This window comes from Sinohyriopsis cumingii, chromosome 2, assembly GCF_028554795.1.
Source record: "Sinohyriopsis cumingii isolate HCF-2022 chromosome 2, ASM2855479v2, whole genome shotgun sequence".
Taxonomy (NCBI): domain Eukaryota; kingdom Metazoa; phylum Mollusca; class Bivalvia; order Unionida; family Unionidae; genus Sinohyriopsis; species Sinohyriopsis cumingii.
The window spans coordinates 74700902-74728284 of record NC_142962.1 but is presented as its reverse complement, the minus strand read 5'-3'; the positions used below and the strand labels follow the sequence as shown (position 1 = coordinate 74728284).

The 27383-nt window shown below is 36.1% G+C and overlaps 2 protein-coding genes across 2 annotated transcripts in view; one reads left to right on the top strand and one right to left on the bottom strand.

Annotated features, from left to right (window-relative positions):
* Positions 1 to 14000, bottom strand: part of LOC149805194 (RNA polymerase-associated protein RTF1 homolog) — a 57130-nt gene extending 43130 nt beyond the window's left edge. The window contains exons 1-3 of the mRNA XM_089948325.1: positions 13838 to 14000; positions 10750 to 10851; positions 6518 to 6665 (exon numbers count right to left, since the gene is read on the bottom strand). Of these exons, the coding sequence (XP_089804451.1) occupies positions 6518 to 6665; positions 10750 to 10851; positions 13838 to 13915 (328 nt within the window). The 5' untranslated portion in view covers positions 13916 to 14000. The remainder of the gene's footprint in view (positions 1 to 6517; positions 6666 to 10749; positions 10852 to 13837) is intronic.
* A 4-nt stretch (positions 14001 to 14004) lies between these two features.
* The window catches only part of LOC149805193 (zinc finger FYVE domain-containing protein 1-like), a 62587-nt gene continuing 49208 nt past the window's right edge, over positions 14005 to 27383 (top strand). Inside the window, exons 1-2 of the mRNA XM_089948324.1 lie at positions 14005 to 14802; positions 20097 to 20607. Coding sequence (XP_089804450.1) covers positions 14119 to 14802; positions 20097 to 20607 — 1195 coding nt within the window. The 5' untranslated portion in view covers positions 14005 to 14118. The remainder of the gene's footprint in view (positions 14803 to 20096; positions 20608 to 27383) is intronic.

Here is a 27383-nt window from a genome sequence, read left to right as displayed (position 1 = left end):
AAATTTACCAATTAATTTATGGAGACTGTAGTTCAAAATAGACCCCACATCTAAATTTTTAAAAAATGTGAGAATAGGCAACCCTTCATACCCAGGTAAAAAAGAAATAAGTGCCATGTGACAATCCATGATCCAGTCATGACAATAGAGCATGATTCCAAATAAAATAGCTATTACTTTCATTTGCATTGGAACAGACAAACAAAAAAAGCGTGCAGAATTTTCACAATCTTATGATTTTACCAACATATTAAATATGAGACAGTCATGAAGTACTGGAGGCATTATTTTAATTTTCCAGTCTGTGGCACTGTCATATAGAACAAGTTAATTGGAACTTGACAACAAACGTTCTGTACAATTTTTGGTAGAATCTCAGGTTCAGCTTGGAATATTAACATAGATAAGCAACAAATATCAAAGTACTAGGAGGCAGGATGTAGGGCAAGGAGATATTACAAATAACTGAGAACAAGGATTCTATAAAATGCAGCGTCTCACCGTGAACAGTGTTAAGATGACATAAATCTGTGTTTTACAAAGGCAAGTAAGGAACTCCCAGGATGTATGAATACAAACTTTTGACATAAAGTAATATTATTCCTATATTTCAGCTGAATACAGCAACTAATGCTGAACATATGTAACTTTCATAAACTTTAATACAGGACTTGAACATAAGCATCATGATTGATACAGTCACCAGTGGAAAAACAATTATTGGAATAATTTATGTTTCTCTCATAACACCCATTCATAATATCTTATGAGTTCATCCACTATCACACAAGTTCAGTCCTCCCAGACTTGTTTTTAAATAGAAATTGGTGAAATTCCTGTTTATCTAAATGGAATACAAGAATGATCTCCCCTGAGGAAGAGGAATTTGCAATAAAACCCATTTATACTTCAGTTAGTACCTGGGCAGATACACATGATCTATCAGGGATTAAGCTTTAGGGAGCCTAGGAAGACTGCATGTATTGTAATATGGTAGGAATTACCAAAGAAGTATATTCATTCCAAAAATTGGTTTCTTCTTCAAATACATTTCCAGATCATAATACTTAAGAATAGGTCAGAAGTGTATGGAGTTACATCCCCTTGCCTCAAGAGGAGCTCTGTCTCCAGTTCCCTAAAGTACATGAAACAACTTCAAATCTCTTGCATATCCAGTGGAAGTAGAGTCAAGGTACTATTGTGAAGCTGCCTAATAAGCTGTGAATGAGGTCAAACCAAGCCACACTGACCCTTTGGGATGAAAGGTTTGTAAGGCAAAAGCCAGAGATTGTTCTCTCTGCCTCCTTCCCACAACATGAATAGTGTCATTTAGGGTACAGTTATACTCAGATGCTATGCTAGAGGTGACTGCCCTAAAGAAATGAGCTGATAAGCACAATATTCATTTAGTCCTGGGTTAGTTTCTTATACACTTCAGTCTACATTCACTGGGAGGTCAGAGAGGTCTTTGTTTTGCCAAATGTCCTTCCTTCCATGGTGTCAAGACATGTCTGACATTGTGATATGGTAGTCTTTGATAGTGACAGGGGCTACCTTCTTCACTTTGAAAATCCAAAAGAGAAACTTGGCTTTTTATGGCACCAAGGCTCTCAAGGGAGGGATATATTTACACATACACCACTGGAGGAAAACTCTCCACTTCCTCTACATTCAAAGTTCTTGTCTTGTGATTCAATTTACAACTCTTTTGGAGAATTCTTTTCTCTGAAGGGCTTGTATGGTATGACCTAGGCATGAAGATTCAACAACTCCTGGTTCAGGTGGAACACTAGAATGCGCAATTGCTTGAGCAAACAGGAAAAACCAAGATTTATCTTGTAATCTCGGTTGTTAGGTCGCTAGATTAATCCGAGATTTTCTGACTCTCAGAATCCCTTATTTTCTGCAAGATTCAGGAAATCAGAAGGGTAGGCGGAAAGGTGTATGCATGGAATTCAGTTTATGCAAAGTAAATTGAATGCCTAGGTCTTATGATTTGGAATCAGACAGGCAAAGGTCATAGGTTTTTCATTCCATCTGGTCACAAATAGGTACACAAGTGGCTGATCACAGAGGGTGCATACTTGACTGAATACTGAAATGTTAAAAGATCATTTGGTCTTAATCAATTGATTTGGTTGAGACAGCAAGTCTGGAAGAACACTGTCGTCCTAGGATGTGCCAAACTTGAATGTTAATCTGCTTATGATGACAACACCTGGGAAAATCCTAAACCAGAAAGAAGAGGTATCGGGACTATGTTCACCCTTACCAACTGATGCAATTTAACACAGCAGAGTTCCTGAACAGAATAAGAATGACTTGCCCAGACATATCTTCTGCTACAACTGAAAAGCAAACACTACAGCCTTCGTTTCCTGGAAGTTTAATGTGCAACAAGCACTCCTGAAGGGGCAAACCCAGCTGATTTCACAGTGGAAGGAGGTGTTTCCCTAGGGGAAGACGGTGGGTGCTCCAGCCTATCTTTCTGGCATCAGAGATCATATATTTCAGTATCTGAATCTACAATCAAATATCCAGCAAAAGCCAAGAGAGGTTCCCCAATTTCTAAGCCATTTGCTGAGAAGGGGCCTTGTTTATCCCAAAGATGTGATGGCATGGTCCAGTAGGCAAATTTTTAGACACCACTGGGAAAGGAAAATCATCTGTAATGTTCACATGAGGAGGAAGCCCAGGACGATAAGATCACAAGGTATCCAAGGCAGAGCAGAAGTGAAAAAGGGTCTTCATGTTTTGATGTAGAATGTAACTCACCTAGTGCTTCTGAAGAATATCACCAATGTAGTTGGTGGTCACAGACATGAAGGTGGCTTGGACTTAGTGGAAGACCATGGGACTGATGCTCAGACCAAAAAGAACTGCTCTGAAATCGTATATCTGCAATTTTCTTGGAAGACTTGTGGATTGGAATGTGTAGATACACAATTTGCAGATGAAGACTGACTGTGAAATCTCTATCTTGTATGGTAATGATATCTACATATTTACCTAACGTGCCCAAATGGAAAGGCTAAGAGAAAGGTTAGAGATTCAATAACCAGTCAATGTCTGATGTTGGCTTTTGTAATTATAAAAATTCTGGACACAGACCAAAGCAAGCTGAAGCTTCAAACAATTTCAACAACCTTTTTCTGTTTCTTGCTGCAGAATGTTGGATCTGACTGAGCCTGTGGAGATGTCTAATAAATGGAGCCCATGACAATGAGGTTGGGGTGCTGAATGTGATAAGAAGGCCCTTCAAGAAAATTTGCAAGACCCAGGGCAGTCTTTCCATTGTCATGGTGAAGTATAGAAGACTTTACCCAATTTAGTGAAGCTGCTATTGACTTGGCAAGTTATGTTTTATATATGTGTCATCTGGAAGACTCCAGGCATGAACAGCTGGGGTCTTGACAAAAGAGGTCTGTGCTCTACCTGTTTAAAGATATCCTTGGATACTAAGTTTAGCTGAGTTCCTACAGAAACAACATTCCAGACCAGGTATTGGGTTAGGAGGGGCTTCTAGTCCACACAAACAGGAAGGTTTGAACATTTCCAAGCCCACAATGTCTCTCTCAAGATGAAAAACGGGTGTGCAAGCAAGTCCTGTATAAAGTCTGTTAAAATCTGATGGTAGTTGCTACTGTGAAAAGAACTGCCTGTTTACACTCGACTCTTGAAGCTGTCCTCAAAACACTGTAGTGATCCAACCAGACTGGTGGAAGTTGTTTGCATGTTGGCTGATCTTTTATGACAAATAGGTAACTGGATGCAGGAACTTTGTAAGCTGCCAGTGATGGAGTAGGTAGAGGTCAGGGCATGATTCACGTGTCTGAAGGCAGAAAACCTCTTTCATCAATAAACAAAAAGCAGAAGTCCTCCTTGAACATTGATGAAGCAAGGAATGGTACATGTGAGCATTATTCTTCCAACATGGAAGGGCAGGATGATAAAGATGCCTCTTGAGACCTGCCAACCTTTGAAAATGAACGCCTCATATTTTGAGTTCTGAAGATTTAGAGCATGCCCTATTTTTGCAGCCCTTTCAGACTGTAGCCCAAACATCTTCTGCCCATAGAGAATACACACTACATTTTGTGCAGATAGGCATGTTCTGAGGATGTCATGCACGACTTTAAGGCATCTGCACTTTTTGCACTTGACTGACATCTATGTATTCAAAATACAACAAATATACAAATTCTTCAAACATGTCAACTTGCATTACTGAGACAATGTGAGGCACGTTAACTGCACAATACATGTGAAAAATGTAATGCTATTGATCTGTATCACATGACAACAATAATGTGTGTGTGTGTCTATTTTTTATGTAGCTTTAACAATTTTTCAGTCATATTGCTATGATGTCTGCAGCGAGTTTATAGTGATGTCTAGCACTGGGGCATCATGCTGCAGACATGTAGCATGATATCCTACCCAGTCACACTATCCTGACACCAGGCCAACCAGTCCCAACACAAACTCTTAATGCTGAGTGCCTATCGAGGCAGCTGTTAGTACCTTTTTGTATAATTTTTTGGTATGATTCAGCCAGGGTCCAAACCTGCCACCCCCTGCATCTGAGGTGGATGCTCTAACCAATAGACCACCGGAGCAGTCTAATAATCAGTATTTTTAAAAAACACCAGAAAATACAAAAATTGTATACACCAGGTATATCAATATTTGGACCTATTATTTACCAATGAAAATTAATAAAAGCCAAAATTAAATATAAATAACAATGGAATCACTGGAGGCCTGTTCACATATCTGGGAAAAGTGTAGTCACCTAACAGGATTGAGGGGAGTTGATCTGTAGGAGAACATTCCCTTCAACGACATGCTAAATAGGTTGTATTTGGAGGTTGCAGTCGTAATTTTAATCTGAGCAGGTAATGTATTTGGTGTAAGAACTGTGATAGCCTGGACTACCAAAGTTTCTTTGGGACCAGCAAGCTTTCTGCCTTCAAAATCTCCTCCAACACAGGAAGGTGCCAATTGAATGGTGATGCTAAGCAAGTTCACACCATCGGTGGAGCATTTCTTTTCTCTTTTGTATGTTCGGCCAAAACAGCTACCCATACACAATTCAACTAGCATGTGCATGTATTTCAGATGTGACCTGAATGGCAAGTGACCAGTTTATACATCTAATATGGTTATCTTCTACCATCTTAAACTGCCAGCACCTTGTGTACTAGGTCCTGTCAAGTGTGTTAAATTTATGATTACAGACAGAAAAACAATGACATATACTGGTGAAGACAGTCCAGTGCCGTGTTTAACTAAGTGTGAAAAGGACTGTAACAATAACGCAACTGCTGAATGAAATTCCTATGACATGTAATAATAAACAATTACTTTGCAGAAGAGGACTGTAACAAAAATACCACTGCCGATGAAAATTAAATAAATGAATTTACTACATGTAATAATAGACAATTAATTTACAGAAGAGGGTTGCAATGATAATAAAACTGCCAATGATAAATGAGTGAATATCCTATGATACATGAGTGAATATCCAATGATAAATGAGTGAATATCCAATGATAAATGAGTGAATATCCTATGATAAACGAGTGAATATCCTAAGATGTGTAATACCTGTAACAGACTGGTTGAGTATTGACTGAAACTTATGCAATATAGACCACAAGGCAGGTATTCGCAATGGAGCTCATGTATCTTGACAACCTATGAATAATTTATTACTGACAGAAACTGACCAAGGAACTGAAACAAATACAGTTGGAGTATACCTCTCTGTTATGAGGAACTCCACAGGACTGCTCAAATGGTGGGGAAAACAATTAATTTTGCAAGACCTTGAATGAACTTCCAAGCATAAGCAGCAGTAACTGATATATGGAAGTGGTTTGGAGCAAGTCCCTCTACCCAAGTAGAAATCACTCTTGTCTGACTTCCAACAAATTGGTGGACTTTAGCACATTTTGGTGCTAAAAATATTACTTGGGTGTTTGGATTTGCAATATAGTCAGTGTGTGTGTGTGTGGTTTGGATTTTTTAACGTAGCTTTAACAATTTTTCAGTCATATCACTATGATGTCTGCAATGTGGCAGTTTATAGCGATGTCTAGCACTGGGGCATCATGCCGCAGACATGTAGCATGATGTCCCACCCAGTCACATTATCCTGACACCAGGCCAACCGGTCCTAACAATAACCTCTTAATGCTGAGCGCCAAGCACCCTTTTTGTAAGTCTTTTGTATGACTCGGCCAGGGATCGAACCCATGACTTCCCGCATCCGAGGCAGACACTCTAACCACTAGGCCACCAGAGCGGTAGCAACATAGTCAGTGTATTCCTAAGGTATTATGAGTGGATAATGTATTTGAAGAAGAAAGTGCAATAAAAGCCTTGCTACTCACAGATAAAACAAAATGCCATATTAATAAAAATGTCTGAGATTTATGTTCAGTATTTATGTATGAAAGACCATTTCACACTAAGGAAAGACAACTCTCAGATTATCACATCATTTTACCTTCTTCAGGTTCTGAGTGTTGGTTTTCATCTCCCTCCTCTTCTTCTTCACCCTCACTGTCGGAAGAGGACAGGGCAACTTTCCTGCTGGGTTTTTTTGGAGATGGCTTAGCTTTCTTCTTTTTACCGCCTTTTCCATTCATTGTCCACTAAAAAGAAAATAAGTATATAAATTATTCATTAAAAGCCTCACAGTCCACTAAAGGTACTGATTCTTCACTAGTTGAGAAAAAAATTCCAATAATATATGACTGTCTCTTTGTTTTAACAGCTGAGTGCTGAAACAATATTGATGTTTTTAAGCGAAAACACAATTTTCAAACTTGCTGTTGTGATGGTCATATTGACTGTAATTGGCACAATGTTCATTTAGGACAACATTATAAGTCTTTATGTCAAAACCCCATGTAAATATGACCAAACATTCTGAAGGAGTAGCAATACGATTTTCAAGATGGTTATCATATCAGCCATGTTGTATCTAATATTGGCACCATCTTAGTTTAGGACCAACTGTATATCTAAGAAGTCTTTCTGATAATAAAAAACAGCTATAACAGGAATAGCTATCAAAACATTTTTATGATGGCTGCTATGTTGGCCATACTGATGTTAAATGGCACCATTTTCATGTAGGATCAACCAGGAATAGCAAGAAGTCTTCAGCTGAACACCTTGTGTCAATACAACTTTCCATTTAGGAGAAGCAGCAGTAAAAAGATTTTAAGATTATTGCCATGGGGCAATATTGGATGTTAGATTGGCACCATTTTAATTAATGACCAACTAGACATCATAAGTCTTTCGGTGAAAACCCCATGTTGATATAACCATCTATTTTGAGAGAAGTAGCACCCATACTGGATGTCCACGCAGCACCATGTTCATTTAGGACCAGTCAGTCTTTGAGATGAATGTGTGTGTAAAGTTTCATGGCAATCCTCTTAGACTGGTGCATCCAGACATTTTTTGGGCTGAGGGTCAAAACAGACCAAATGCTTAAGGTCACTGACCACATGAGCTAGAACAGTTCCTTATCACTAACTATGCATATTAATTCAAAAGCATCTTTTTAAAATAAATGCTTATATGGAGTAAGGCCTCACAATGTGAAGTACTCATACATGCCAACATCTGGCGAGGAAAAAGTGTAATCCAAGTGGACAAAAAGAGTAATCCGAGGAGAAAAAGAGTAATCCAGATATAACATGATAAAATTTCAAGGAGCATATGTACAAAATGATTTATTTATCCCTTTTGGAATTTTAACATCAATTACTGCTTCAAGTTTTCGCATATAACACTTGAGCTTTAAAAAGCAACTGACTCACATATTACATTTCAAAACACTTTGTACCAGCTGAGATTATGAATGTTTTGCTCACCAGTAAAGCACTAAGTACAGGGTTACTGAGCCTGGATCTGAATTCAGTTTTATTTTTGTGAACAACACTGAAACAATCTCTCACAGTCAGCATTAGAATGGTAAAGAACCAATATTCCTTTCATAACCTGACAAAGAAGAGGACATTTATATCTTACAGTTATTGGGTCTTTTAGCTGGGAAATAAGATGAAAAAATCAACTCTATCCATATGAAGTACATTGTCAGGTAGAGTGGAGTGCCAACTTGATACTTCAGGAGTTCTTCTAATTTATCAGCAGCTTTTCCTGTAATATGGTGCATCATATGATAGAGACAACCTAATATGTACAATGATTGAGACATTTTTCAAATTTTAGAATGCAACTCCTTTATGAATTCCAGTCATCACTGATGCTGTATCAGCTTAAAACCCCATACAATTATGCCAGCTCAAGTTTATTCAAAGTATTATCAAGCAAATAAATAAAATGTTTTCTCAAGTGGAATCTAATGTTAATTCTGGTAATGAAAGAAGAGCACTCTGACTTTGCCCTTTTCGTTGTCAAAGTCTCTTATAAACTGGATACGGGGCCCCGATTGGCAGAGAGGTCTAGAGCGCTCTCCGTTACGGATCACTGCCATCTCACCTCTGTCTGCGTGGGTTCGAGTCTTGGAATCAGCTAATATGATGATGTGAGAAAGCTTGCCAGTAGCTTCTCATGGGTCAGTGGTTCTTTCCAGGGTTTTCCCGGGTTCTTCCTCCACCATTAATACTGGCCGCCATGTATGGCCTATTGTGTGCTGAAGTGGCATCAAAACCCACAACAACAACAACAGGCTGGGTACAATTTTTTGTCATAATCACTACTCTTGTCTGTTGCAATACTAAACGGCCCAATTTTCATGGCTTCTGCAATTTTAAGTGAAGTATCTTCTGCTAACACCTAACAATATTAGATGATTTTGTTCTTGCACATGCATAGTTTCTGCAATTTTGGAATCATGATACATCTGTCCAAACAAAGGATCAATGTAGCTTCTACCACTAGAGGTTGTCTGTGTTTTATTAAGAACTGGCCTAAGATAATGCATCTGCATTTATAAAAATTTGTGTCCACAATTTAGTTCTGCTGTATAAAAAGAAGTTACCTCAGTACTGGAGTTAGTAAACGAGCTAATTTAAGGTTTCTTGTTTTACCACCATGACCAATATTAAATTCCTTTCCACGCAGCCTGCAAGGGGCATGAAGATCCCTAGAATGGAACGCTGTATCATGTAATTCATGTATTCATTTCTGAATTAGTTTTACGTCTTTTCCTAATCCATCTCTGAAATTGTTTGAAAATATTTTTGCTCTAACACGCATCAACTAAAATAAATCTGACTTGACTTTTAGCGCTAAATACCTACTGACTGGTTCTGTTCTGAATTAGAATAAAGAACTGCAAGCAAAGATTAAAAGTTAGAAAACTAGTCTGTTCTTTCCTAACTAAGCCATAAAGCTGCTATAAATAGAAACTGTGCTAAAAAGTTGAAAGTAGAAACCAAAATGTTTCTTGAAGTTGGGCAACTGCTATAAATAGAACATAATACTGTTGGGAAAGTGCATGTAAGTCTTCGGACAGGCGTACTCTTATGTCATAGTTATAAAGAAGCTGTCTTTTCTAGAATACGGTCTGTGGGAATAATGGGATGTTAATAAAAATGAGAAAACAAATAATTTTTTTTGGAGACTGATATAACGAAAACGCGTAATCCGAATAGTTACGCGTAAGGTGTAATTTAGTGAAAAAAGCATAATGATTATGTCAAAAGCATAATGGTTGGCATGTATGAATACTGGGCCACATGCTGCCTGTGGGTTGGGCATACCTGCTCTAAGCAGTTGAGAAGTAACAAAAACAAATTTTTGCTCATGTGCAGACAAAGGGACAAGTTGCACCAGAAGATGGACAATGGACAACAGACCATCCCATAAGTTCTCCCAGAACCTCTTTTGCTCCTGACCAGTGGAACAAAAATTAATTTTTGGACATTAAATGCCTGATCTTTAATGCACAGATCCATTTCGTTACATCAAATTATGACCTCTTTTGGAAGAATAACTGACCATATTTTCATGGTTCAAGGGATCATTTCTCAGACTAGCTTTACTGTCTATATTTAAGATATACTGGCTGAATGTATATATGAACCATTCATTGTTACTTTCAGTTCCAAATGAAATTTCAATACTGTTTCTGTCATTTACTATATATTTATAGAAAGTGTTTTAAAAGACATCTTTTGTCTACCACATATCTTGCTGGAAGAAAAAATAATATAAAGGAATAAAAATCTAAATAAACTGTTATAAATTCCACTCATTCCATTATATTGAATGACATTTGCAAACACAGTTGCTTCCCATGGTTTGGTGGTTCTTAACAGGGTTTTCCCAGGTTCTTCCTAAACCAGTTGTACTGGCTGCCATGTATAGCATATCTTGTTTTGACAAATGGCATTAACACAAAACAACAGCAACAACAAACACAAATGACAACATTTTTCAAACTTTTATCAATACAAGTAAGGTTTGATAAAAATAAAAACAATCCTGTTGTAAAGGATATTTAATAAAGAAATCCTTAGCATATGTGAAATCACAGGGAGAAAGATTTTAACCCTTTCCCATTTCATTTTCTTTCACAATCTGAGGCCTTGTACAAGTTTTAAGTCATTAACTAAAATTTTCAATATATGCTTTATCCAACTATTAGATTACAGTACAATGGACAGACTTTGAAAATAAATCTGTAAAGGTACTGCTTCATTTTCTTATAACACTACTGCAGGCAATAAACAGGTTCATAAATTAAAAACTTACATCGTCATCACTGTTTGATGTGGAGTCACCATCGGAGTCAGCAGCAGGTTGACTCTGAGATTCTGAGGAGGGACGTTTTCTCTTAGCTAGGGCTTTGAATTCCTACAAATTATAAAAACAGCTATAATGAGTAAGGTATCTTGATTCCAATCAATAGATTTTTGTTTCACAGACCTATCAGTAATTTACCAAAATTTATCCATAATTTTATCACATATGCATTGAATCTTACATGGTTGATCTGGCATTTGATGCAGATGTTCCATCACACACCTTCCCTATTATTTAAATAATTTTTTTAAAAATGCAACTGATATTCAGAAAAACAGGTGTTTATGAAAATACTGTATTGCAAACATTTGAAATTCTAGCATAGCTACCATGTATATTCTGCAGTGCTATACTGCACAGGTAAAATGTATGAATGATATGAAAGCAACAGATATTATAGTTAAATTGGCTGTTTTGAGTGAAATATTTTCCTTAAATCACAAATTTAAATACAATAAAGCTTGAGTTATGTTTGCTATTCACCTGTTTCCTTTAACAACTTAAAAATTTGCGATGATTTCATACCCCCCCAGAAATAAAAAAAACTGATGCATTCACTTAAAAATATAGATTACACTTGATCTGGACCAGAAATTATAAGTATTTAGCTTCAACATCAATAAAGAAGTGAGACAATGCAATAAAGAAGTGAGGGAACACATGTCACTCTGATGAAGGAGAACAACAGCAACTGCAAAAAAGGGAACTAACAAAAAAAAGTAACGGAATATTGTTCCCACAGCAGTACCCCTGATCATCAGGAATGTCTGACTGGTAAGTGAACAATTTTAAGTATGTTCGGCATGGAAGCACTGTACTCACAAGTTGCAACCTGCATTCAATAAAATGAACTGTCATTTTGGCAGTATGCAGGTGGAAAAATCTATCCCTAAGCAAGGAATTAAGTTCTGAGATTTCAGTAATTTAATGATGACTTTGACAATTTCTGCTATTCTATCTCTTTCTTATGCAGTAAATTTTGAGGACTGTCACTATACCAAGTGTATATGACATAATTTCATGTCTGTCACATTGTGCACTAATGGTTAGAGCATCAGCCTTGAATGCAGGAGGTCACGGGTTCAAACTCCAGCAGAGTCATACCAAAGACTTATACAAATGGTAATGACAAATGCCTCACCAGGTGCTCATCATTAAGAGGTCTGTATTAGGACTGGTTGGCCTAGTGTCAGGAAAATGTAACCAGGTGGGTCATCATGCTATGTGTCTGCGGCATTATGCCCTAGTGCTAGACATCACTATAAACTGCTCATTGCAGACATCGTAGCAATATGACTAAAAAAGTTGTTCATTCTTTCCAGGAACTTGTATACTCAAGCAACAATAATAATTCTTTAACATCAATAATAAAGAAACTGATTATCACTTTGACATTTTTTGTTTCAGAAATTACCTTCATTATGGTGTACTATGACAATGTAATATCGCATTTAAAAAGAATCATTTCAGTTCATTAAAAGGTGTGAATGTTTACAATTGTTGAAAGCATAGCAGCCAGAGAAAAGGTACGTTATTTTACCCTCAAAAGAATATATTATTGTTCTTTGGGGATTAATGCCACTTCTCAGCACAAGATAGGCTATAAACGGCAGCCAGTATAAATGCTGGAGTAAAACATGGGAAAGCCCCAGTAAGAACCATTGATCCATGGGAAACTACCAGAAAGCTTTTCTCACATACCCAGATTGGCCACAAAAACTCTTTATGGCTTAGGCCATCTTTTCAGAAGTAACATTATGGAAAGTATATACTGTTATGCAAGTCATAGTTTATATTTATTCAAAAGGAAGTTAATCACTTTTTGGATGTGAAGGCAAACCCACCAGTCTGCTGGAATGTCTTAGTCACTCCCTGCCACTGAAAGGTTTCATTAATATTGCAACTTATCAGCGGGAATATGGGTTGATTCGTTTGTTCAACTGATTTAAACTGGATTTCTGCAGAGGATCTCCTTCGTTTCAAATAGATTATAAACTTAGGAAAGATAATGACTGTTTGGATGTGGAGGCGAACCCTCCAGTCTGCTGGGGTGTCCCAGTCACCACCTGTCCCTGACCAGTTTCGTTAATATTGTAACTCAGAGGTAATAATATGGTTTGTTTCATTTGTTGAACTCAGTTCAGGCATTTTTAACTTTATTTATTCAAAAGCCTGAATTATTCTAACATTTTGTCAGCAATAGATCTTGTATCCAATCTGACCTTTTTTTCCTCAGACTACACCTTTTTTTCTAACCCCACTGAAAGTCCAAATTTTGATCAGTTCAAGTAACTGACATGAAAGAATCTTCCAATATATGAGGTTCTTGCGGGACTAACCTGAATGAAACTATACACTGAAGCCAACGTAAACCTTAAACTGAACTGAACTGTTATCAATGGAGCATGAAAGCATTTGATCTGTGAAAAACACAAAAAAAGGTTTTAAAATAAACTAGATACAAAAGTTTTGTATCTCTATACGGTTTTTCCCCCCTAAAAATTCTGCTATCTCCATGTTAGATTCTCCTTTTTCTAAGTGTTTTCCAAGAAGATTTTCAAGTTTTCATACTATTTCAGAATACATTACAAAGGCCCATTATTGAAACTCATTTTCCACTTAACAGGGATAATCTCTTGGTTTTAGTAATATTGTACACTTATCAATCGTTACATTAAGTTGTGCTTTGTGTATGTGGGTTTGCTTATGTACTTATGACGATACAGTCAACAAAGCCTTCGTTGAGCGTGTGTGCGAGGAAAAGGGGGTGGGGGTGAGGGCCTTTCAATTGTGACTTTCGTCTTTTCAATAACTTCATCACTGGACATGGATAGTTCCGCATTTTTATCTTTACGATCCCTTTTTATGACAGAAATATATCCCATTATGTGAATCAATATTCTAATAACTGTATAAGCCATCACTTCAATTTATAACTGAATACACCGATTCGCACTGTTAAACAAGAGCTAATTTTCAAGACCAAACGGTGATACATTGAAAAAATCTCTCGTATTGTGCATGGAAGAGCAATTACTTCGTCAAGATCTGAGCCACTGTCACTATCATCACTGTCAGATTCTATTAAGGCAGCGCTCTTCTTTCTTTTAGACATATTGAATGAAATGATCTGCTGAGAAAATGAAAATTAACTCTGTCCAGTACGAGGACTAGTTTCCCAGCATGCTCTTGATGAAGACAATTTTAGCCAATGAAAAACGAGATCGATTAACATCTGCGGCGTATTTACTAAAAATAATCATGATTTTCGTGAACTAATTTTAACAAAGATGTCAGTATCCATGAACTATTGTCATTATGACTTCTCTGTATAGGAAATCAAGATCCTCGAAGAAAGTTTGTGAAGAGAAGTTCTGCTGTCTTACGGAGGGGGCGGAAGGAGATTTTGTTTGCGAACAGTGTAAAACCAACCAATGTCAAGCTTGTGAAGCTGCAATACACAAATCGAAACCTCATTTTGAGTTTCATGATAGAAGGCCGATAGAACCGCCTCCATACGAAGAACTCTGTCAGATTGCCTCAGTCGACGATAGTGAATGCCCAAGTAAAAACTTTGCAGATTTACGTTGTTACAGTTGTCAAAGGAACTTTTGCTTTAAATGTTTTGATTGTTATCACAAGAAATACATCAAGAAGCAGCAGCACAAGAAAACATCCATCAAAGATTATAACAAGGAAAAATTAGAAAGGGAACTTCTCGAACGTGCTGAAGCAATAAAACCTGTTTCTCCACTAGCCAGTGGTGACGATTCTTTGACATTCATTTCTTGTCCTCAGAACTTTGATTCGGACGATAGCATGTCGTATGCCAGTTTTCATTCAGATAATAGTCAGTTAAGTAGTATTCCAGATATATGCTTATCAGTAGAAAAAGAATTAGATATGCAGAGTGTTTCAGAAGCTTTAGAAGAATCTATGATAGATGAGCGCTATGAAGACTGTCGAAGTTTTATGCTAGCTGATGAGCAGGAAAACTTAATGGTAATTAACATAACATTTCAACTTAGATTATATTTTATCTTGATTCAGTGAATAGACTGGTTTTTCACGATATGCAAATTATTGTTTATTTTCATCCTTGCAATGACTGCCTTATTTGATGTGGTGAACAGCTCCATCTTTACAACATGATTATGAAGGAAAACTTGAGTCACTAGACATGGTTAATTGCAAAAGTTGTGTTAAACGTTTTCAAGTAAAGAATTTAGTAATACCTTGAGAACAACTTTTAAATAACAGTGTCCGCAAAATAAGGCCCTAATGCTTGAAGGATAAAGACTTAGCTTTCACCTCAATGAAATGATAGATGATTTGACTAGATTTACCAAGTTCCAGGATGTAAAACTATCCATTTGTCTTTGGTTTGAACAAGCTGCTTTGGTTTTAAGTACCATAATCAGTCATAATAACGTTCATATTATTTGCATAGGTTTATAATGATGCAATTGTTATACGGTTAAAATGTTGCATACTCATATATATATATATATATATATATATATATATATATATATATATATATATATATATATATATATGAGGTTTTGTAAATTCCTAATCACATGTATTTTGATGCAGTATTTTATCTGGGATGCAGAAAATTGCTTATGAGGGAGTCCTTCACAGGCTCTCCTTTTCTTAAAATGCTACATCAACATTTACATTCCAATATAAGTATTTTGAACATGGCTTTCTCAGTGTTAAAAATACACTGCTATTCATTTAGCCAATCAGCACTTAGAATTTTGAGATAACGCTCATTAATTATGCATTGTTTGTTTTTGGTTATAACCAAATAAGCAATGCATATGACCTTGATATCAAGGCATGTCAAGATTAAGACAAAATGCCATTACAATTTCAGATAAGTATTTCTGTCTTTCTAGACCTCCTTACTACTGTAAGTTCTACTGCTACTGCTACATAAGGGGCATACATGTGCACGTACTTTTTTATCTGTACCCTGTCAGAGTGAAGTGCACTGGGATGAATGTAATGATTACAAAATTCTATCATGTTTTTAATTGATTTCATTTTGATACTCATTTTATTCTATACTGTTAAAATAGGAAATATTTTTTTCTTTCGTCAAAATTAATGTATAAAGTAATTAAAGTAATTATCCTCAGCCAAGTCATACCAAAGACTTGCAAAAAGACTTACAAACAGCTGCCTCGCTTGGCACTCAGCATTAAGAGGTTAGTGTTAGGACTGGTCAGCCTGGTATTAGGATAATGTAACTGGGTGGGACATCATGCTACATGTCTGCGACATGATGCCCCAGTGCTTGGCATCACTATAAACTGCCACACTGCAGACATCGTAGCGATATGACTGAACAATTGTTCAAGCTACATTAAAACAAAATCCAAATCCAAATTAGTGATTGGTAAAATTCTTTTTTTTTAAAATACAGAATTCATATTTTTACGGACATTGTTGTGTTGTTGTATACATGCTAAAAAAAATTAACACTTTTTAACAAAAAATTAATTGATACTATTAAGTATTAATGAAAGTTATCTGAAAAAAACTTTTATCCAACATTCTGGGTTGTCACTGCAAGTTTTAATATTTTTAAAATGCAAGCGATACCTCTGAATGTGTGTATGTATGTGTGTGTGTATATATATATATATATATATATATATATATATATAGACACACACACACACACACACACAGTACTCCCTCATTTTAAAACTGTCCAGAAGAACCATAGAGTTTGATATATGAGACAACCTTTATATATCTCTGCTCAAAAAGTCCTCTAATCTCAGACTGGGCCACTCGTGTATCAGGCTTGTTGAAAAAATTAATTTTCCAGCAAAAAATTTAATCATGCTCGTAAATGCAAAAAGGTTATTTTCAGATTGTTGAAAGGCTATAACAAATATATATCCACTACTTCTGTTGAAAGCTGTAAACCTTTTGTACAAAGCAAGTAACCTATGAACAGATTGCTTGGGTTTCCTATAATTAGTGCTCACTTGGCTCTAACATGCATGTGATTGTACCAGTGGTAGGACAAAGTACTGTTTTTAAGGATGTCTACCACACATGCCATTTTATAGCTGAATTCTACTGCTTTTGAAAATTACCTTTTAAAAAAAATTTCTACAAAATAGTTTTGCGCAGTCAATCCATGCATTACAGCTATCGGGGCCCCGAGTGTCCGAGTGGTCTAAAGTGCTCTCCATTACGGATCACTGCCATCTCACCTCTGTCTGCATAGGTTCGAGTCTCAGATTTGGCCAATGTGGGTATGTGAGAAAGCTTGCCAGTAGCTTCTCAAGGGTCAGTGGTTCTTTCCATTGTTTTCCCGGGTTCTTCCTCCACCATTAATACTGGCTGCCATGTATAGCCTATCGTGTGCTGAAACATGGCGTTAAACCCTACAACAACAACAACATTACAGAAACCAGCCAGAGCCAGTCTACTGGGAACTGGAACTGTTTAAAAATTGGCTATCCTTAGGTGGAGGTGATATAAAGAGGAAAGACATGAGTAATTTTGGCTTTTTGGGTATTGTTTAATTGCTATTGCATTGAGAAATTTAATGAATAATAATTGAGCTCTCCATTACTCACACTTACACTAGTGTAATGCAACACTATTAAACATGTCAAGTGGTACCTGTAAACAACATCAAAAGTATAAAAAGAAGCTGTAAAGCAAAACATGCTTCATATAATGTTGAAAGTAAGCATTGCACATTCATTGAATAAGGAGCTCATTGATAGAGCAATTGGACAATATTTCAACATCAGGACCAAGAGGAAAACACTGCTTTACGTGAAATATTTCGAGATCAGAGTAAAAACACAGGATAATCACAATTGCAACATTGTGTGACAAATAGTAGTAATTTTGGACATAGACATAGGAGTTTTGGTTTGTGGAATCTGAGTTGGGGTTGTGATTATTTTTAGAGTTACCAGCTCTTGGCCTGTATCTGAAAAATAATTATTTGAGCACTGTACATGATACAGTACTTAGAATTTTACTACATGAGATGGGTACCATGATCATAGTTGGCTTATATCAGGAACCATGTTATAATGAAGGGCCTTATAACAGGAACCATGTTGTAATGAAGGGCCTTATAACAGGAACCATGTTATAATGAAGGGCCTTATAACAGGAACCATGTTATAATGAAGGGCCTTATAACAGGAACCATGTTATAATGAAGGACCTTATAACAGGAACCATGTTATAATGAAGGGCCTAATAGCAAGAACCACTTTATAATGAAAGATACACAGCAAGGGAGTGTATGTATATATCAGTGTATCCCACAAGGATACAAGACTGAGCATCAAAATTTCCTGGGGGGTTAGACTGAGTAAAAAAAAAACTCTGGTCAGGTATAAAAAAAATAAGGGTCTTTGATACATAAATCAGGGTAAAACGAAACGCTGAATATGTATGTACATGTGTGTGTGTGTGTATGTATACATACATACATACATATATATATATATATATATATATATATATATATATATATATATATATATATATATATATATGTGTGTGTGTGTGTGTGTGTGTGTGTGTGTGTGTGTGTGTGTGTGCACTGTAGCATATACTGTAATGGAGAGGGATATGAAATATGACGGTCATGATTCAGACCTGGTTCATATGCCTTGTAGACTGGCACTAATTTAAAATCTTCTGATTAGCTAGACTATTAGCGGCCTCATGTATTGCCCAATTAAGTACTCAGTCACTAAGTCTTGGAATTGTTGGGTCATGGATGGGGTGAATTTACATAATTGCATAAATGTTTTTTTGCCAAAATAATTGCAGAATTGGACAGCTGTAATGAATTATTCTGTGATTAGGAAGCATTTAATATGCTTATTTGGGCAGCTTGATGAAGCCATTTGAAGCTAGTAAAATGGAAGCTTTGACCATTAGTCATACAGATTAATAGGAATAAGAAAATTCCTTGTTCAACACATTGGGAGATTTAAAATTTTGCTGGCCAAGAAGAATTTACTGTCACTTGCCATAAATTTGATAGGGAAAATATAAAGGGAAAATTTATTTTTTTTGTGCAGTTTTGTGAAAATCTTTTGTTATTTTTCCAGCTGTATTAAACCTTTCCATTGATGTTTGATTAACTTTAAAACCAGTGAAATATGGCAATTTTTAAACAAGCTATAATTGACTCGCCTACAACTTTTAAATCATACACCTGACTTCAATTTGACTTTTAAAGTACTGCTCTGGTGGCTTAAGTGGTTAGAGTGTCCTCCTCAGATGGGGAAGGTCACAGATTCATACCCCAACTGAGTCATACCAAAGACTTTTAAAAATGGTACTAACAGCTGCCACGATAGACGTTCAGCATTGAGGTTAGTGTTAGGACTGGTCAGCCTGGTGTCAGGATAATGTGATTGGGTGGGACATCATGCTACCTGTCTGCGGCATGATGCCCCAATGCTTGACATCGCTATAAACTGCCACTCTGCAGACATCATATCGATATGGCTGAAAAGTTTTTAAACCTACATTAAAAATCCAAATCACACACACACACACACAGACAGACACACACACTTTAAAAGTTTTAAAGTACCTATATAAGTAAGGATCATAGTTCACACAAGTTGTGGTAACATGACTGACTACGTATACACCTTCTCTAAGTTTTGAACATTCAGAAATAGTATGGTCAACATCTTGGCCAGTTACCACAGCCTGATGAGTAATGACTGGTCAGATTATGAGTAACATTTCCATATTGGGCCACAGTTTTTTTTTGTTGGTCTAGCAGTTTTTAACAGAATACTCTATTTCATGTCCAAATTTGTTCATTTCATTGACCTGTTCAATAAGCATGTAGTTGTCGATTATTATTGGTAATATATCTGCTGTTATGTTTATACATAGTGCCATTGTCGTAACAGATCACTGCAGTTGTTTTGAAAATGAACACCTGATAAACAGTTGCAAGTTTTATTATTATGAATTAAAAGATATTTATCACACATGCACACTTATTGAAAGATATATAAGGGGTCTGTTCATAGGTACTGTTCTGATAAAGAATCTGCACCACCACCCCAACTCCATCCCTCTCTTTAAAAATGGATAATCCACCCATACAAAAATGTTCCTCGGTGCGAAAATACTCAAGATATCACTTATCTTCCTAAACTTAAAATGTGGTATAGGGAATGACTTTTTCTTTAATGACTTTATATTTTTATTTGTTTCAAAACTGGCACCAAGTTCTGAATGATTTATTGGCTTATTTTCAGGTTGAAGATAATGAAGATTTTGTGATGAAGTTAGAATGTGATTCCAGTGCCTTAGTGAAAGTTGTCTCTATATTTGGCAACACTGGTGATGGCAAGTCATTCACATTGAATCACACCTTCTTTGGTGGCAAGGAGGTGTTCAAAACCTCGGCTAGTCAGGAGTCATGTACCATAGGAGCTTGGGCTGCTTATGACAAGACCAATAGTGCAATAATTATTGATACAGAAGGTCTTCTTGGTGTTACAGTCAACCAGAACCAAAGAACAAGACTACTTCTGAAACTCTTAGCCATATCCGATGTAGTCATATACAGAACTCGAGCTGAAAGATTGCACAATGACATGTTTTACTTTCTTGGTGATGCTTCAAAAGCATACTGTCGTCATTTTACAGAGGAGTTACGCTCGGTTTCAAAACGGCTGAATATGTCCCTCGATGTAGCCAATCTCAGTCCTGCTGTGGTCATCTTTCATGAGACACAAAATACTAACCCACTTGGAAGTGTGCAAGGTAGGTTCATACATACCATATATTCCCTAATTAATGCTTCCCCCTTCTCCATACATATATACTGTGTGACCCCACTATAGCACGCTCAGTTGTAAATGAATTTGGATATAACACAGTCATGGTGAGGCTTCTGAAATTTCATATACATGTATTTTTCTCGTACAAAAAAAAATCTTACAAGTGTGGAAAAAATGTAAAAGGTTTATTATCATTTTGGGAAAGAGATCGTGTATGAATAATACAAGACAATCGTGGCGTGGCTCCTGAATTTTTATGTATTTTTCTCGTACACAAAAAAGAAGTTTTTTCTTCTTAAAAGTATGAACAATAATATGTAGAAAGTTTATTCTGGGATCTCATAGTGCTTTGTCAATGTTGCAGACTTTGATTTATTTCCTTATTGGCGGCAAAATATACCATCTGGCATAAACTATCAGAGTTAAAGTTCAGTGGATTAGGTTAAGGGGCATAGGTTAGCTCTTAACACACAAGGAAATTAAGACACTCGTTTAATGATTGTCAGTGCTTTAATTACCATTTTGACTAAGGACTAATTACATGTGCTTTGACTTCTTTTTGATAAACATGACTCAACAGTTTTAATCCATTATATTGAAAATCCCTAGGTGGTGTCTTGCATGTTATTATATACAGTATTTAGAAAAATGGTGCCAAGATTTGGGGATTTTTTTTTTTTTTTTTTGAAGAATAAAAAGTCTTAGATTAATCATCATAAATTGTCATCAAAACCAGTTTTTCCGTGTCTTGTACTGATACGTTCATTTTCAAGTAATTATGTCTGTGTATGTATATTCAGTGGGATGCTGAAATGTGAATGAAGCTGTTTTTCATTTTGGACACAAAAGAGTTCCAACAGCAGAGTCAGCAGAATGCCCTTTTATTTCCAACAAACTTTTAAATCATCCGTTTCTATAAGGCAATGAACAGTTGTATAGTGTGCATGCTATCAAGCACAGTTGAAGCGACTGTAGCAGAATTCGAATGAATCCGCATAGGGTAGATTAGCAGACAAATAGATGAAGATAACTGTTAATGATGCATAATGATAATTTGATCAAAAGAATAATTACGTGTGCTTATGCTTAGACACCCCACTGTAAAAAGCATCACTGCACACTTTGAATCCATTGGTTTTTGAAACACTTGTCTTTTTATTGTATAAAATTAGTGCTAAGATTTGCGGACATGTATTCATTTGTCAGCATAGTACGAACTTCTATACTGATCGTCATATAATCAAATGTTCTTCGTAATCGTGTATGGGTAAACTTTCATTTTCAAGTGATCATCAAGTATTTTTCTGATGGCAGCTTGACATAATTTCTTTGGTGCCAGCGAAAGGCTGGAGATGAGCTGGGTTTTCTTATAACTGGCAGACAGAAAATAGTTAATGCATCAAGTTTAGATAAAGAAATTGGAACATCAAAGAGGCTGAGAGATTTATGGAATGAATAAGACATTCCCATGGTTTACAGAATGAGAAAACGATGGAACATTGTTAGCTTTATGCAGTCTGACTTGTCCAGACAGTATTGTAATTACAAATAGGTACAGATGTTTAATCAGTTGTTACTTTAACAAGGATTTAAATTTGTTTTAATTGTCTTAACTAGAAAATAAAAAAAATAAAAAGCATTGCAAAACAGTTTTGACATATCCCTATAAATGTACATGACTGCACATGTACAGGTGTCATCTCACCATAGTGTTCATCCTTTCAAACTACAGACATCACTGATGTTACACATGAGCAAACTCAAGTAAAAACAGCTACATTTTTATGGGTTAATTCAAAAGAAAATATAATTTTTTGCTTATTCATGTTTTTTGGTCACATTTTGAAAACTACACACAAAATTAAATTGCTTGTTCAATTAGCAGTTTGATCAACATTTATACCTATTTTTAATTATAACACCATAGTCTGTGTACTCCATTTGGTTAGAATCAATTACAAAGTATAGTTTCTTCTGTGCTCACATGAAAGAAAACCTGGCCAAGATGCATCATGTAACGTCCAAGAAGTAAACTTCACATTTGTTTTAGAAAATGTGAATGTAGTATGATAGGCTGTGTTGCTTAAAGATGCAGTGAAAATAGTGAATGGAATATAGTCATTTTTTCTTCCTCTTTCAGTTTCTTGGCAATTTTTTTGCTTTGAAATGGAATTAAGCTGATGAAATAAATTAATATAGAAAAGAAAGCTGCATACACAAAGAATAGCAAGGTAAAGTGGTCGAGTATTGTTATAGCTGTAACATAACTAGTAATCATGATTACCACTGTTCTCAATTGCCATATTTTTTTTATTCAGTAACTATAATGCTAAATATTTGCGACTGCTCCAGTGGCCTAATGGTTAGAGCGTCCACCTCGGATGCGGGAGGTCGTGGTTTTGATCCCTGGCCGAGTCATACCAAAGACTTACAACAATGGTACTAACAGCTTCCTCGCTTGGTGCTCAGCATTACGAGGTTAGTGTTAGGACTGGTCGGCCTGGTGTCAGGATAATGTGACTGGGTGGGACATCATGCTACATGTCTGGGACATGATGCCCCAGTGCTAGACATCACTATAAATTGCCACACTGTAGACATCGTAGCGATATGACTGAAAAATTGTTAAAGCTACATTAAAAATCCAAATCACACACACACTAAATATTTGCATGAATGAACATTAGCATTCTAATGAGTTAATATTAGTAAATCAACAATACAGTGTTACAAATTATTGCATGGGACAATATGCTTCGTTATTGTGACTCTTTTCATGGCTGGGATTGTAGCCATTTTCAAGCATGGAGTCATTGATTGCAACCTTCATAATATATTTGAGAACCCTAGTATTATTCCACTTGCATCTTTATTTGAGAACCCTAGTATTATTCCACTTGCATCTTTACATAATTTCTTTGGTGCCAAGTGCAAGGCTTTAGATAAGCATGTTTTCATGAGACAAAAATTAGTTGATGCATACAGTTTTGAGAACACTGAAGAAACTGTTGTTGTTGTTGTTTTAGGGTTTTAATGCCATTTTTCAGCACACGATAAGCTATACATGGTGGCCGGTATTAATGGTGGAGGAAGAACCCGGGTAAACCCCGTAAAGAACCACCAACCCACGAGAAGCTACTGGTAAGCTTTCTCACATACCAACATTGGCTGAATCCGAGACTCGAACCTACGCAGACAGAGGTGAGATGGCAGTGATCCATAATGGAGAGCGCTTTAAACCACTCAGCCACCCGGGGGCCCACCTGAAGAAACTGATATTTGCAGAATGAATCATGGAACAGAACATTTCCATATGCTTGCACCCCCAACCACCCCAGAAACTATGGAAGATTATTAGCTTTGTGGACATCATTTCGTGACTGTGGAAGAATGCAATGGGAACCCAAGGAATACTGATCTTGCAAAGTTCATCATGATCACATCAAGACAAAGGGCTGTGGATGATTAAAAGAAGAAAACTGTAAGAAAATTGATGAGGGTGATGGTGGAAGGTCCAGAACTTAAGCCTTTTGATCTTAACCCTGTTGTGGAGAAATTTGTTTATTTAAGAATAGTGAATATAGTATGAAGTGTTGCTTAGATATGAAAAAGTGAATGGACTGGTCATTACTTGTTTTTTTTTAACAATGTTTTGGAAATTCTATTGATTTGAAATCAAAATTAGCTTTCTAAAGAAATTAATATAAAAAAGAAACTATAACCTCTTCCTTGATCCATTCTAGCTGCATGCAGCATTAAAGAATGGCAAGGTAAAGGCATTGAGAATTGTTATAAATATAGCATCACAATCAAAAGCATCACAATCAAAATTATCACAATCAGAATTATCACAGTCAGAATTATCACAGTCAGAATTATCACAATCAAAATTATCACAGTCAGAATTATCACAGTCAGAATTATCACAATCAGAATTATCACAGTCAGAATTATCACAATCAAAATTATCACAGTTATCAATTGCCTTAATTTTTCATTCATTTATTATAATGCTAAATGTTTCACATTGACATTTCTATGTCCATGACTGCTCCCTTAAAGAAGGATTGGTTTTTATAGAGAAGATATATATTACAGTGGTGGTTATTGACATGTACTACTAATATAGTCTGGTTTATGTAATGTTACCTGTAGATGTTAGGTGGCCAGTTGCAAGATTCATTTATTTGTTTTCTTAGAACAGACAGAACTTTGTCGGAAGACAATCTTATGAGGTTGTACATGACAGAATCAAAAGACATATTTTGCCTAAAAACTGTGGTCACCGGTCTCATTCAGCAGTGGTAGCTCATAACTGCATTTATATAATAAAATCAATCCATGCATGCTGATTATAGTTGTAAATGATAAGTGCTTGCTGATAGCTGAGGTCACTTGAGAATTTTTACTGTAGTATGGTGTCCAAAAAGGTCTTTTGCTTGATTCACTATCCCATTCCAGGACTGGATGAATTCCAAATTTGTTTAATCATGCTTGTAAAGAGCATGGTGTAGTAATTTTATCCTAAAATGAAAATAAATTTAAATTGAATGCCCTGTTCTAAATGAAAATAGTGTTACATCCAGCATTTGTTATTGCTTATAATCTCAGATTTTGATGGATTGCCATGAAACCTAGTAAATACTATAGTCAACACCTGAATATGTGCAAATCAAAAGATCAGCCATTCATACACGGTACTTCTTGCAGTTATGGCCCTTGTTGTCTTGTAGCAACATAAGACGCAATCTTACCAGTGCAACTGGACCCTTAGTCTTTGATATATATATATATATATATATATATATATATATATATATATATATATATATATATATATATATATAATCAGGGTTCTCCATAGGATTTATGAAAGTTGCAGTCCAGTCTTCCTTCCTTAAATAAATTAAGGTACCTGCCCTGAAAATAGGAGCACCAATAATGATACCTTTTTCTTTCCTAGCAATTATTGAAAACATGTTTGTATTAATGCCACCAATATAAATTTTATATGATTGCTAATATATATTAATTTTGAAATATTGAATATTATAATGAATATGCAAGGCAATTGATAAGTCATACTTGGGATTGTTTGTGGTGTTCAAAACTATATCAGTTCTTAACAACTTTACCTTTACACTTTTAGCTTTACAGGTTATAGACCAGATGATGGCCCAGAGTGGCCGAGTGGTCTAAAGCGCTCAGTTACGGATCATTGCCATCTCACCTCTGTCTGCATGGGTTCGAGTCTCAGGTTCAGCCAATGTGAGTATGTGAGAAAGCTTGCCAGTAGCTTCTCGTGGGTTGGTGGTTCTTCCGGGGTTTTCCCATGTTCTTCCTCCACCATTTATACTGGCCGCCATATATTGCCTATCTTGTGCTGAAAAATGGCGTAAAAGCCTACAACAACAACAACATGGACAAGCAGAGCTTATGGAATGGTCTGTTGTCTGTTCATACATTAGCACAAGTGTATTATCACTGCTCCTCTTAAACAACCTGGAGGATTTCCATGAAACATTAGACACTCATTTATCTCATGGTCTAGCTGGTGTCATTAAATGAAAATGTTTCTTCTCTTGTTGTTACTACTACTCCAGTATGGATGGTCATATCAACAATGAATTTTCACTAAAAACCTTCTTATGATGTCTATTGGTCCTAAATAAAAATGGTGCCGACCTCATGTTCAGTATATCTGCCATGATTGTCATCTTGAAAATCTTGTTGTAGTTAGTTCTCCTATGAGGTCTAGTCGGTCCTTAATGAAAATGGTGCCAATCTGACATTCAGTCTCGGAAATCTTGCTATTGCTATTATTCTGGAATGGATGGTCACATCAACATGTGGTTTTTATTAAAAGACTTCTTATCTTGCCTGGTTGATTCTAAATAAAAATGGTGCTGATTTGACATCCAAAGATTTGTTATCACAACTTGACCAGAACAGAAAGTCATATTGACGTTGAGTTTTCAGCAGAAAACCTCTTATGGGTCCAGTTGGTCTATGGTCACCACACAGTGGATGGTCATATCAACATGAGGTTTTTGTATCTAGTTTCAATTAAATGAAAATGGTGCATGTATATGATATTCAATATGGCCACCACAGCAGCAATCTTGAAAATCTTGTTGCTACTTCTCTAGACTGGAATGTCAGATCTTGAAAATATTGTATTCTGTACTCCTCAAATGGATGACTATATCAGCATGTTTTTTTCCTCACCAGTTCTTATGATACCATATTGGCCATAAATGAAGATGGTATCAGTCATACATCCAATGTGGCTGCCATGACTTGTCACTACTCCACCTGAATGTTCACCACAACACTTGCAAGGAGATCTGCTTTGTCCTAAATGAAAATGGTGCCAAGCTGACATCATGTATGTGCACCACAGTAGCTGATTTGAAAATCTTTTTACTGCTTAAGAATGTCCGTGATGGTTTCAGCACTATATACAGTAGTTACAAGCAATGTCCTCAATAAATTTCAAAGCTGAAGTCCTCTGACTGATGATCCCATAATCATGATGTCAAAATGAAAATCTCAGTGAGTCATTAATTTGTGACAGTTGTGAACTTGGAATTATTCATTATTTGTGGAGCAAAATAATGTTTAAGATTTCATGCCACATGCTGAATGAAGAGAAACACTTGTATAGTATTTTGTTTAAAAAAAAAAGCAACAGACAGTGAGATAGACATGGATGTTACTTATTTTTGTACAAGTGTTCCTTTTTTTTTTCTATGACTG